The sequence below is a fragment of the Erythrolamprus reginae genome, chromosome Z, assembly GCF_031021105.1.
Source record: "Erythrolamprus reginae isolate rEryReg1 chromosome Z, rEryReg1.hap1, whole genome shotgun sequence".
NCBI lineage: Eukaryota > Metazoa > Chordata > Lepidosauria > Squamata > Dipsadidae > Erythrolamprus > Erythrolamprus reginae.
Genome location: NC_091963.1, coordinates 10757108 through 10769805, shown reverse-complemented (window position 1 = coordinate 10769805; position 12698 = coordinate 10757108). Strand labels below are relative to the sequence as shown.

The 12698-nt window shown below is 41.4% G+C and overlaps 1 protein-coding gene across 3 annotated transcripts in view; it reads right to left on the bottom strand.

Annotated features, from left to right (window-relative positions):
- Positions 1-12698, bottom strand: part of DPP6 (dipeptidyl peptidase like 6) — a 571062-nt gene that overhangs the window by 12380 nt on the left and 545984 nt on the right. For all 3 annotated transcript variants that reach the window (XM_070728861.1, XM_070728858.1, XM_070728859.1), the window contains exons 17-18: positions 6891-6938; positions 2454-2552 (exon numbers count right to left, since the gene is read on the bottom strand). In XM_070728861.1, the coding sequence (XP_070584962.1) occupies positions 2454-2552; positions 6891-6938 (147 nt within the window). The remainder of the gene's footprint in view (positions 1-2453; positions 2553-6890; positions 6939-12698) is intronic.

The following is a 12698-nucleotide window of genomic DNA, read 5'->3' as shown; positions in this document are numbered from 1 at the left end:
AGCTCCAACGTGCATCTGTGTGCCAGCCAGCTAATTTTTGGCTTGCACAGAGGCTCTGGGAGGGCATTTTTGGCTTCCAGAGAGCCTCCAGGGAGATGAGGGAGGGCATTTTACCCTCCCCCAGCTCCAAGGAAACCGTTGGAACATGGGGAAGGTGAAACATGAGCCTACTGGGCCACCAGAAGTTGGAAAACAGGCTGTTTCCAGCCTCCAGAGGGCCTCTGGGGGGCAGCGGGAGCTGTTTTCGGCCTCCCCAGGCATTAAATGATAGTGCATACCCATGCTCTTTCGGCACGCAAGGGAAAAAAAGGTTCATTATCACTGATGTGAGCAGGGGGGGGGGGTGTTTTCTATTATTTATTTATTTAATTTGTCAAACATGTATAGAATAGTAGTAGTTTGTATAAAAAGAAGTAAAAAGTAATGATAAAAGAGGACAATAGCTGGGCAATAGTAGGACAGGTATGGTAGGCACAGCGGTGTGCTACAAGATCACAAAGTCCCTTCGAATCCTGTTGCTCTGTTATTTTTTTAAAACTATCACAATTATGGATTTAATCCAGATGTGATTGAATTGATCCGAATTGGATTATAATTCAATCGCAATGTTACTGGAACAGGAAGGATGGAAAGGCATGGGATAGAATTATGGCTTCATAAAATGCTCCCGGGATGCAAGAATGGCAAAAACATCATAAACTATCTTCCTGGGATTATGAGGGGGCTACGAATGGCTCTAAATGCAGGCCTGCCACTGAGCGCCTAAAACAGGGCCACGTGACCCCCCACCACCAAATGTGGCAATTGTAAGTCCCTTTTGGCAAGTCCTTCATAACTTTCCACAGTCAGTAAGTGACTGGGTCCTAAATCAAGAAGAACATCGGTAATTGCATGAGTTTTGAATAGGAAACAGATTTCTTTGAATTCTTTATCAACCTATTCTAATTTATTTCAATGTAATTTTTAGTGGGTTTGTCAGGAATCAGAAAGTAGAAAAATATCCCAAACGAAATATAAATGGGAATTGCAGTTGGGCAATGATAGAAGCCTATATGTCCCTTCTATCTAACTGGATAGATCAGTGTTTCCCAACCCTGGCAATTTGAAGATATCTGGACTTCAACTCCCAGAATTCCCCAGCCAGCATTCGCTGGCTGGGGAATTCTGGGAGTTGAAGTTCAAATGTCTTCAAGTTGCCAAGGTTGGGAAACACTGGGATAGATCCTTTAGTCGAATGATTGTTAGCCAAGGTGTCTTGGTGTTAGTGTTGGTCAATGAAGAAAGCAAATCACAAAAACTTTGGGACTTGTGTAACTATGCACTGATGTCACACATGTGTAGAAAAAAAAGGAGAATCTTGTGAGATGATGGCCATTTTCATTATTTTGACATGAGTTTTTGGTTCCGCTGACCCCTCCATTTCATTTTAACTAATGAAAAGTATCTCTGCTAAGGAGATCTTTACAGCATACCAAGGGGATGAGAATATAGAAACAAAGGCAGCAAGGCAGATGGAACAGCTACTGTGGAGGGCAAATATTTACTCTGCCCATTATGGAAACTGCAATAACAGGGAGGCTGCAGAAGAGCTTTAAAAAACCTGAAGTGGATGGCCACCACTGTCTGAGTGCAGGTCACCAAGTTCATTTTGACACAGTACCATTAAAAATGAAAGAGACTTTGACAAATGGTTTGATCACACTCATCTTTTTGGACTTCTCTGAGGACCTTCTTGGCAAGTAATAAGAGCATTAAGCACGCGAGGCTGATTAACACATTGCATGGAATCAAAACACACACCAATGTCTTGTGAGAGCAAGTTTGGTCTAGTACAGGGCTAGGCAAAGTTGGCTCTTCTATGACATGTGGACTTCAACTCCCAGAATTCCCGAGCTACCATGATTGGCTCAGGAATTCTGGAAGTTGAAGTCCACAAGTCATAGAAGAGCCAACTTTGCCTAGCCCTGGTCTAGTAGTTAAGGCAGTAGGCTAGGATAACCAGGAGGTCTAATCCCGCTTTTGGCATGAAATATGGCTGAGTGCCTTTGGATCAATCACCAGGAGGCTGGGAGTTCCAGTTCCGCTTTAGATATGGAAACCAGTTGGGTGACTTTGGTGCAATCACCAGGAGACTGAATTTTAGACCTGCCCTTGAGTTATTTATAAAAATAATAACAGCAGAATCTGAACAAACAAGCAAATAAATAAATGTTGAGTTGCTTGATCTCTATTGATGCTCTTATATTATATAGCTATGGATACATTCTGCTGTTGTATTGGGGGCTGCTACCCATCTAAAAATTGGGGATTATTTTGTGTGTGTGTGTGACATTATGATTTTATCTATTTCTTTCTTTTTAAAGTAGCCCCACTAAAATCTGAGTTTTTCTGAGTTTAAAAGACGAGATTATAAACCCTTAAATTCAACAACGAAAATAATCAGAGTAACTTACTGTAATCCTGGATCTTGATATCAAGATATTCCCGCTTGGGCATCTGCCGTTCTGCGACTGTCTTCTGTAGTCTGGCATTTACTTCGAGATCAAAAAGTTCTGGAAGAAGGAATAGGAAAGAGTCTCCTATCAGGTGAGGAATTAAACCCTGATTGAAAGAGCCACTATTTGTAAGAAAGAAAGAAAGAAAGAAAGAAAGAAAGAAAGAAAGAAAGAAAGAGGGAAGGAGAGAGGGAGGGAAGGAAAGAAGAAAAGGAAGAAAAATAAATAAGAAAGAAAGAGAGAAGGAAGGAGGGAAGGGGGAGAGGGAGTAAAGGAAGGAAGGAAGGATATTTGATTGGGCTGTTTACTGATGGCTCTGTGGCAGTTCCTTGATTGGGGAATTGCTTACTTGATTGTTGGTCTGAAGTTAATTATGGAGTTGCCTTTTTTTTTTTTTGAGTATAAGACACCTTAGTTTTGGGGGAAGAAAACAAGGGGTGGGGGATCTGCCTCTGCCACTCAAATAGTACAGATGATATACACTGTTTGCTGTGTATTTATAGTTATAGTTTATTGGATTTGTATGCCCCCCCTCTCCGAAGACTCAGAGATTTCTATGCATGTGTATCTGATCCATATAAATAGCAAAGAATAGGAGAAATGTACATTATGGCATTATGTTAATGCCAGAAAGTTTTCTTAAATGTATTCACACTAACTCCTCCCAATTATTTAAATAGATCTACTCCAAACATGACTAAGTCAGGATTTAACTCAGCTGCCTTATCTTGATACTAAAACAGGACACTGTTACATTTCAGATTATACTTGTACAGATGCTGTTAAAATGGATGTGGCTTTCTGGAAGTATACATTCTCTATTATTTTAAAAAAGATACAATAGCACTGGGCCTCTTCAGATCAAGCATTTATTTTAAAAAGCTTCTTCATTTTGTTACGCTGTCTAGAACAATAATAAAGCAGTCTTTAAAAAAATAAGGCTAATAATTTAAACATTCTATAGACATTTATAGTTATTGACTTACCTCCTCGCATCCAGTTTCAGCAGTCCAACACTGCCAGCAGTCCACCTCCCAGCAATTTGCCTCCTTGCAGCTACTTTCACTTTCAGTTCAGCACTGGCAAGTCTGCCTGAAGCCTCAAATCATCTAAGGCCCAGGAAGCTGATGAGTTGCTCGTGTTAATCAGGCTCTGGGCTTCTTTGCTGAAAGGAGGTAAATTGCTGGGAGGCAGAGGCGAAAGGGTGGTGATAGCTGGAGTCTTTTGGGGGCTGATTGATTGTCTCTTGTCGATTGTCTCTTTTATATTATCTATAGATGTTGTTCATGTTTATGTGTCTATTTATGGCTGGTTTGTTAGAGTGTCAGGCTTCTAGAAATTCCATTTTTGGACTTGGTCTGCTCTAAGATTGCCAAGAGAACGTTTGGGGCAATTTGTTCATGCATCAGCTACTATATACGCCAGTTATGAATTTATCAGCCAGTTTGTCCTAGCGGTTAAGACACCAAGGCTACAAAGCGGGAAAGCATAAGTTCCAGTCCCACCTCAACCCAAAAAGCCAACTGGGGGACTTGGGACCACTCACTTTTTTTCAGCCTAACCCACCTCACAAGGTTGATGTTGTGAGGAAAATAGGAGGAGGAGGAAGAAGTGTTGGGTATGTCTTGAGTTGTTTGTAAAAACAATGATGGGGTACAATAAAAATAGTAATAAAAATAAGGCAGGAAAATAGTGATTGCTTTTTCCTCTCAACACTCTTTGATCACTTATCCACAAGTCTGTCTCTTATGAAGTTGCCCTATTTATTTATTTATTTATTTGATTGATTGATTGATTGATTGATTTCTATGCCGCACTTTTCCTCAGACTCAGGGTTTCTCACAACAAAATATAGAAACATAGAAGATTGACGGCAGAAAAAGACCCCATGGTCCATCTAGTCTGCATTTATACTATTTCCTGTATTTTATCTTAGGATGGATTTATGTTTATCCCAGGCATGTTTAAATTAAATTACTGTGGATTTACCTACCACGTCTGCTGGAAGTTTGTTCCAAGCATCTACTGCTCTTTCGGTCAAATAATATTTTCTCACATTGCTTCTGATCTTTCCCCAGCTAACCTCAGATTGTGCCCCCTTTTTCTTGTGTTCACTTTCCTATTAAAAACACTTCTAAATAGACAGAAAAATATGTAAATACCATATTAATTTACGTGTTTCCTAAACTATATTTTTATTTAACATTTATTTTGCTAAGAATTTCCCTTCCTCGTGGATATTCCAGATGTAACGACTCCACATTAAAGTTCTTCCTGAAAAATCTCCCTCTCATTTCTGTTGAAATCATAACTCTGGCAGAAAATGCCAAAGCACCAGACAATTAAGTCTGATTGCATGTTGGAATCCTCATTTAATTATCGCTTGCCCAATTACCGCAGCCTTATCAGCACAAGGAGGCTGCTCCGCCTGGGACTTGAGAGCAGCCGTCCTGTTTGCTCTCATAATTGCATTCGCGGAAAGGAAGGGCGGACGGAATAAGCGCAGGATAACAGATCTAAAGATTTCTGAATGCATCTCCCAAAACCTTCCGCCCACTGGGAATGCTTCCCTGCGCTGTTCAGGCAACCAGTCCTTAATTAAATATAAGCAGATGGTAATATTGGGTGGGATTTATAGTTATCAGATTATTGTTAGAAGGCTCTCATATTATGGAACAGAATTATTTTGTGAATAAAGGGTGCTTACAATAGTTCCTCCTATTCATTACAGCAAGAGAAACCTGCATAATGAGGCCATTGGCGCCCTTAATCACGTGCGCAAGAGACCAACGGGAGAATGGCTTTCTGTCTACTGATAGCCTTTTATTCATTCTTTGCTGCCTTTCTCAAAAGTGGCTTCTTTGCCCTTCTCTGACCTTAGTTGCTCTATCTGCTCCACAGCATTTCCTGCTTGCATGCAGGCATTTGTTGATTTTTGGCATTTATTTATTTTATGAACTGGATCAGGTAATTCTTTTATTGCGGTCTCTAATATATTCCTGGTTTTGAACACCTACTTTCTTTGAATTTCCATTGCAAAATTATCTGTCTGTCTGTCTGTCTGTCTGTCTGTCTGTCTTCTGTCTGTCTGTCTGTCTCTCTCTCTCTCTATCTATCTATCTATCTATCTATCTATCTATCTATCTATCTATCTATCTATCTAATTTGATTTCTATGCCGCCCAATTCCATAGGACTCAGGGCAGCTTACAACAATATAAATATTTTAAAAAAACAATTAAAAAGAAGTCAAATATGCAATCTAACAATAAAACCCAAATAAAAACCCAAATTAGACGTTTGGGAAGTGTAAAACACAGCCCCCACATACCCTTGTACAGTGGTACCTCTACTTAAGAACTTAATTCGTTCCGTCACCAGGTTCTTGAGTAGAAACGTTTGTAAGTAGAAGCATTTTTCCCAGAGGAATTAATATAAAAGCAAATAATGTGTGCAAACCCGTTAGGAAAGAAATAAAAGCTCGGAATCTGGGTGGGAGGAGGAGGAGGAAGAAGAGGGGGAGGACTGTCTCTGCCCAGAGCGAAGGGAGTGTTTCTTTTCTCTGGGCGTGGCAGAGGTTTATTCCCTCTCCAAGCACCCAGAGAAAGGAAAATGCTCCGTTCACTCTGAACTGCCAAAGCCTCTTTAAGCGCCAAACTTTTGTCTTTCAAAATTTTTATTTTATTAAAATTATATCCTGCCCACCTCAATTGTAAAAGCAAGTACAGCGTTAAAACATCAGATAGTAAAACAAACCAGATATAAAATAAGTTAAAAAGCATGCGAGGCTCTAAGTTTATCTTCCACAATAAAATAATAATAATTTAATAATAATAATTTATTAGATTTGTATGCTGCCCCTCTCCGAAGACTCAGAGCAGCTCACAACTAACACCCACAAATATTATTTTTACCCATTGGAACTTGGGATATCGCCAGTAGCGGGTTGCACCCTGTACGGCTTGTTTTGGGGTTCCGGTAGTGGACACACATCTCTGCGCCCACCACCCGCCCTCCTGCCCAAGATTTGGCTTCTGCGCATGCGGAGCAAATGAAATATTACACGAGGATGCTCTTGCGCACGAGATTTTGCCAATTTTCGGCAGGATTTTTTGTTTCTGCGCATGCGCGGAAGCAAAGAAATTGCTGGAAATTGGTGAAATCTCATGTGAAAAGCATCCTCGTGTGAGATTTTGCTTGCTGCGCATGCGCATAAGCCAAATCTTGCGCCAACAGGCACACATGCGTCCACCAGACACGTCCGCAACGGTCCCGGAGAGCATAGCGGTGATGGCCGGTATGTGGAACTCCTGCCTGGATATTTCTCTGTCTTTTGATCCCTGCTGGGCATGCTGTCGCCTTTGGAAGATCTCAACAGCCTCCTGCAAATACTTACTTTCTGTATCGGATGTTCTGTGGACAGTTACCATAGGAATTCGCGGACCTTGAAAAGAAAGAAAAGGAAATGCATTTAGATTTAAGAAAATGCCCCTGCAATGATATTCAGGGCTAGATGTTAAATCCCTGGCCCTATTATTTATTTATTTATTAATTGGACGTTTATGCCGCCCCTCTCCGAGGACTATTACATGGAAAGCTGATCTCAGCAACCAGTTGCCCAGAGATAATTAATAGGCACCAACCAAAACTGTAGAAGATAGACAGTGTCTCCCAGTGGAGCACCGTCTTGCTTCATCTTCTCTAATTTGTCAATATTTTAATTAGTGCAAACACAACTAGAAGAATTTGTTTTAGATTATTTCCATGCCGTAATATGCACATGACACAAAGGATTACACCGCACTTCCCAGATAACTCATTGTGCGAAGGTGAAAGTAACGCTCTAAGAACGCAAACATTTCTAGCAGGATATAAATTCATCTTTAAGCATTGCTTCCTGCCAGATTTATCTACAGGGACGTTGCCTTCCTTTTTTTTTTTTAAAAAAAGAATAATACAATCTCCTAGAGCAGGGATGGCGAACCTTTTCTCCCTTGGGTGTGCGCGTGGGCTATCACACGTGTGAGTGCCCACACCCATAATTCAATGCCTAGGGAGGGCAAAAATGGCCTCCCCCATCCCCGCAGAGGCCCTCTGGAGGTTGGAGTCGTTTCTCAACTCCCATTGGGCCTTGTAGGTCCATTTTTTGCCCTTCCCAGGCCCCAGAGGTTTCCCTGAAGCCTGGGGAGGGTGAAAACAACCCCCAGAGGCCCTCCGGGAACCTAAAATGTCCTCCCAAAGCCTCCACGTGAGCCCAAAATCAGCTGGCTGTCACACATATGCAGGCTGAAGCTGAGCTAGGGAAACGGCTCACATGCCAGCAGATATGGCTCCATGTGCTAAATGAGGCATGCATGCCATAGGTTCACCATCATTGCCCTAGACCAGGGATGGTGAACCTATGGCATGGGTGCCACAGGTGGCACGCAGACCATATCTGCTGGCATGCAAGCTGTTGTCCTAGGTCAGCTCCAATGTGCATGTGGGTGCCAGCCAGCTAATTTTTGGCTTGTACAGGGGCTCTGGGAGGGTGTTTTGGGATTACGGAGTGTTTCTGGGGGGGATGTGGGAGGGTGTTTTTACCCTTCTGTGGCCTTTGGCCAGAGGAAGCCGTTGGAGCCTGGGAAGGATGAAACATGAGCCTACTTGGCCCACCAGAAGTTGGGAAACAGGCCTCCAGAGGGCCTTCGGAGGATGGAGGAAGCTGTTTTCACCCTCCCCAGGCATTGAAGTATGGATGTGGGCACTCACGCATATGCGATAATGTGCGTGCCAGCTCTTTCATCACCCAAGGAAAAAAAGGTTCACCATCACTGCCCTAGACCAGGGATGGTGAACCTTTTCAGCACTGAGTACCCAAAGCGTAACATGCATACCTATGCGCATGCTGTAGCACTGGAAACCCAAAGACCAGCTGGAAGGTGTGCTCATGAATTGTTTTTATATTGCTTTATTTGTTACACAGAGTCCGCAAGGAGTTGGACGGCTTATGAATTTAATAACTAAATTCCTATTTTGGGGGGTGTTTTTAAGGCTGAAAATGCCCCTCAAATGGCATGAAACAGCTCAGAAAACAGCCTCCTCCTGGTATTTGGCTATTTTCAGGCCATTTTCCAGCACTCCAGAATCTGCAAAGACATGTGCACATTCCTGTTTTTTGGCCTGAAAACAGCTCGAAAAACTGCCTGAAAACTGCGTGAAAATGTCTGGAAACTAGAAGAGTAGCTGGTGATATTTATTTATTTTTTATTTTTATGTATTTATTTATTTGTCAAACAATTATAGGGTGATAATTTGTACATATAAAACATTAGATAAGTAATGATAAAAAGTAGACAATAGGACAGGAACGGTAGGCACAGTGGTGTGCTTATGCACGCCCCTTACAGACCTCTTAGAAAGGGAGAGAAGTCAATTGTAGATAGTCTAAGGTTAAAGGGTTTGGGGTTAGGAGTAGAAACCACAGAGTCAGGTAGTGCATTCCAGGCGTTGATTACTCTGTTGCTGAAGTCGTATTTTTTGCAGTCAAGTTTGGAGCGGTTGACATTTAGTTTAAATCGATTTCGTGCTCGTGTGTTGTTGCGGTTGAAGGTGAAGTAGTCGTTAACAGGTAGGACATTTTGGTTTATGAACTATAATTAAGTCGGAACGGAGACGACGGAGTTGTAAGTTGTCTAAACCAAGAATTTCAAGTCTCTGATTGAGTAAGGTGTTTTGTTGTGAGAAGAGGAACAAAGGACTCTTCTTGTGAAATATTTCTGGACTCTCTCAATTGTGTTGATGTCAGATATTGTGCATGCCCAAAGAGAGCCACCTGCATCATGTGTGCCATAGGTTGGCCATCAAGATCCTAGACACCAAAATGCATCCACCCTCTTTTTTTAAAAAATTAAGTGATCCAGAAACCCAAATAGGACAGGTTATGTTTGAACCAATTGAAATGGCTATGTCAGGATGTCCAGGAGGAAAGCATTTTGAAAGTCCCTGATATTTCCCTGACATTTCCCTGTAGCTTGCGATCTAGTTAAGGGGCAGTCGTAGATGACGTCATACCAAATGGCTAAGCCATGGAGAAATATCAGTAGCTGAGGAAGCAAGTTGTTGCCACAGTTATGCTCATTTTTGCTTGACTCTGCCAGGCAGCGTGATCCATTTTTTTAAAAACATGATTTTTCCCTGAGTTTTAAAATGTTTAATACAGTTTGTTTCCCCCCTCTGATTTATTTTGGTTTTTTTCACGAATTCCCTGATAATTCCGATATTTCTCGAACCGCCAATTTCCCTGATAATTCCCTGATTTTCCTGTTTTCTAGGTTTGCTGGACACCCTGCTATGTATGTGTTCCAGCCCTCTGGTCAATGGGTCAGCTAAAGCCTTGGCATCTAGATGTCTGAAAGTTCCAAATGGGACTCCCAACCCCAACGATTGGTAATCGATCCATATATTTATTTAATTTGACTTCTATGCCGTCCAATCCCAAAGGACTCATGGCGGCTATATATAGTAGCACATGAAATGAAAGTAAAGAAGGAGTATTTGTGGTCAAAGGAAGGGAATGTATAGCCCTGAATTACCGTCTGTAGTTTTCCACTTGTGACTGGACACTTAGTGCTAAGTGTAGGTTATGAAGGACCTGCCAGGAGACTATTTATAACTCAGATATTTGCCCCAGATATACCATCGTGTTGGAGGAATAAGACCTCATTAAAAACAATTCTGGACCTGATTCAAAAGGGTCATCCAGGAAAAAAAACAATGTCATCCGCATACACTTGTGTTTTGTATTCTTGGTCTTTAATTTTAATGCCTTTTATACAGTATTTTTATTATTACGAATTTTATTTTAAAAATATTCTTGGGCAGTAATAAACAAAAGCGGAGACATAGGGCAGCCCTGATTAATGGTTTTGAAGAGGACTCTACATCCCAACGGTAGATTAAGTGGCAAAACCAAGGGGAACTCTGATTGCAAACCTCCAATGCCCTGTGGCTATATCCATCATTGGCAAAGGCTTCAGGAGTAAACCTTGAGGCAAAATCGTGACTGTGTACAGCCACATTCTGATAACTCCTGCAACGTAGCTGGAACCAATCGTATTGGCCTTTGCCATTCCACTGGAATATTTCAGAGACGTGGAGAAGGGGGATCTACTGCTTGGGTAACAGCCTACCCTCCATACTAACCTACACAGGCCTCATGCTCTGGAGAGGTTACTCCAGCTTTGCATACGACATTTTAGGAACTCTTTCCACTTTAAAAGCATGCATACATAACAACACATAAGGGGCTTCATGGAAGCTTCCTTGAAGCCTCTGGAGGGCGAAATGACCATCCCCAAAGCCAAAAATCAGCTGGCTAGCATCCACATGTGCACTGCAGCTGACATAGGGACCTCGCATGCCTTCCGATATGGTTCGTTGTGCCACCTGTGTCACACGTGCCATGGGTTCGCCATCACTGATATAAAATATGGAATCCGGGTATCCAAGCTTCAGCTAAGGATCAATGCATGGGAAATGTCATTTTGCTCCATCAAAATTGCTGAGAAGTAAAAGGACTTTTTGAGGTCTTCTCATAAGAGATAGAAAGAGGTAAAGGGAGGAAGGAAAGCTTGAATCTGAAAAAAATAACACTGCTGAAAAAAAATAAAGGGAACACTTAAACGACACAAAATAACTCCAAGTAAATCAAACTTCTGTGAAATCAAACTGTCCCCTTAGGAAACAACACAGATTCATAATCCATTTCACATGCTGTTCTGCACATTCAACTTTGTACAGAAACGAAGTACAGTATTCAATGAGAATATTTCATTCATTCAGATCTAGGATGTGTTATTTGAGTGTTCCCTTTATTTTTTTGAGCAGTATATATTTTCCAAAGCGCACTGAGCTTGTTTTCTTCTTAAATTGACAGGTGAGTGTTATATGATTAAATATAGGCATTATTCCAGGGGAAAAAAAATCCTGAGTAAATGGTTATGGGTTATTCTATACCAATCCATCTAAAGAAATGTGCATGGTCCCTTGAAATCTATGGACTGCATTTTTTTCATTTATCCTACATTTATTCATCCCACAATCTGTTTTTTGCTTTTGCACAATCCTTTAGGACAGTGGTTCTCAACCTTTCTAATGCTGTGACCCTTTAATACATTTCTTCATGTTGTGGTGACCCGCAAGCATAAGTCTAGCGCCAATTCTTCCAACACAGCTTTAATCCTATTGGCAGGAAGGTCAGAGGGACACCTCCACTGTGAACGCCTGATTGGTCAGATTGTAAAAATATGTTCCAAAGTGCCAGAATAGAAGCTTTAGTTCCTAGCACCATGGGAAATTTGTTTTTCCCCATGGTCTTAGGCGGCCCCTGTGAAACGTTCGACCCCCAAAGTGGTCCTGACCCCCAGGTTGAGAATCACTGCTTTAGGATAAACTGAGAAAAAACCCAGGGGGGGAAAACAATTAAGGAAGCTTTAAAGAAATCAAGCTTGTCATTTGATGTGCAGCCCTTCTGAAATATTGTTCCACTACACTGCAAAACATTTTCCTTGCAAACATTCTTGTATTTATAGTTTCCTGATAAAAGGCAAATTCAACACCTCTAAAAACCGGGACTACATAATGCTTTTTGTGTATTCACATGTATGTTACTTCCAGATGACTGTAACCTTGCAATCAATATTTTGTTTCTCTTCTTTCATTCAATGATTGACTATTTTCCTGTCTCCCACATTTTAATATAGGTGCAAATGCATACACAGTGATACTTCCTTTGACGTTGTCACAAAAGAAAATCTGTACTATGAGAACACACAAAATGAGCATTTTTGCTATTCAAGCATTTGGTTGCTCAGGGAATTGCCAAAAAAAATAAAATAAAAATGATTTACTGCACCTAAAAAACTGATTAATAGAAATAACGTTAAAAGTATTTTATTAGTCTAGGACAGAGGTAGGCAAAGTTGGCTCTTCTATGACTTGTGGACTTCAACTCCCAGAATTCCTGAGCCAATTATGCTAGTTCAGGAATTCTGGGAGTTGAAGTCCACATGTCATAGAAGAGCCGAATTTGCCTACCCCTGGTCTAGGACAGTGATGGTGAACTTTTTTGGCATTATGTGCCCCCCATGTCCCACATGGTGCATGTGCCCTGCACTGTACATGCACATGTGCAACTCCCCACTGCACATGTTCCCCCCAACTT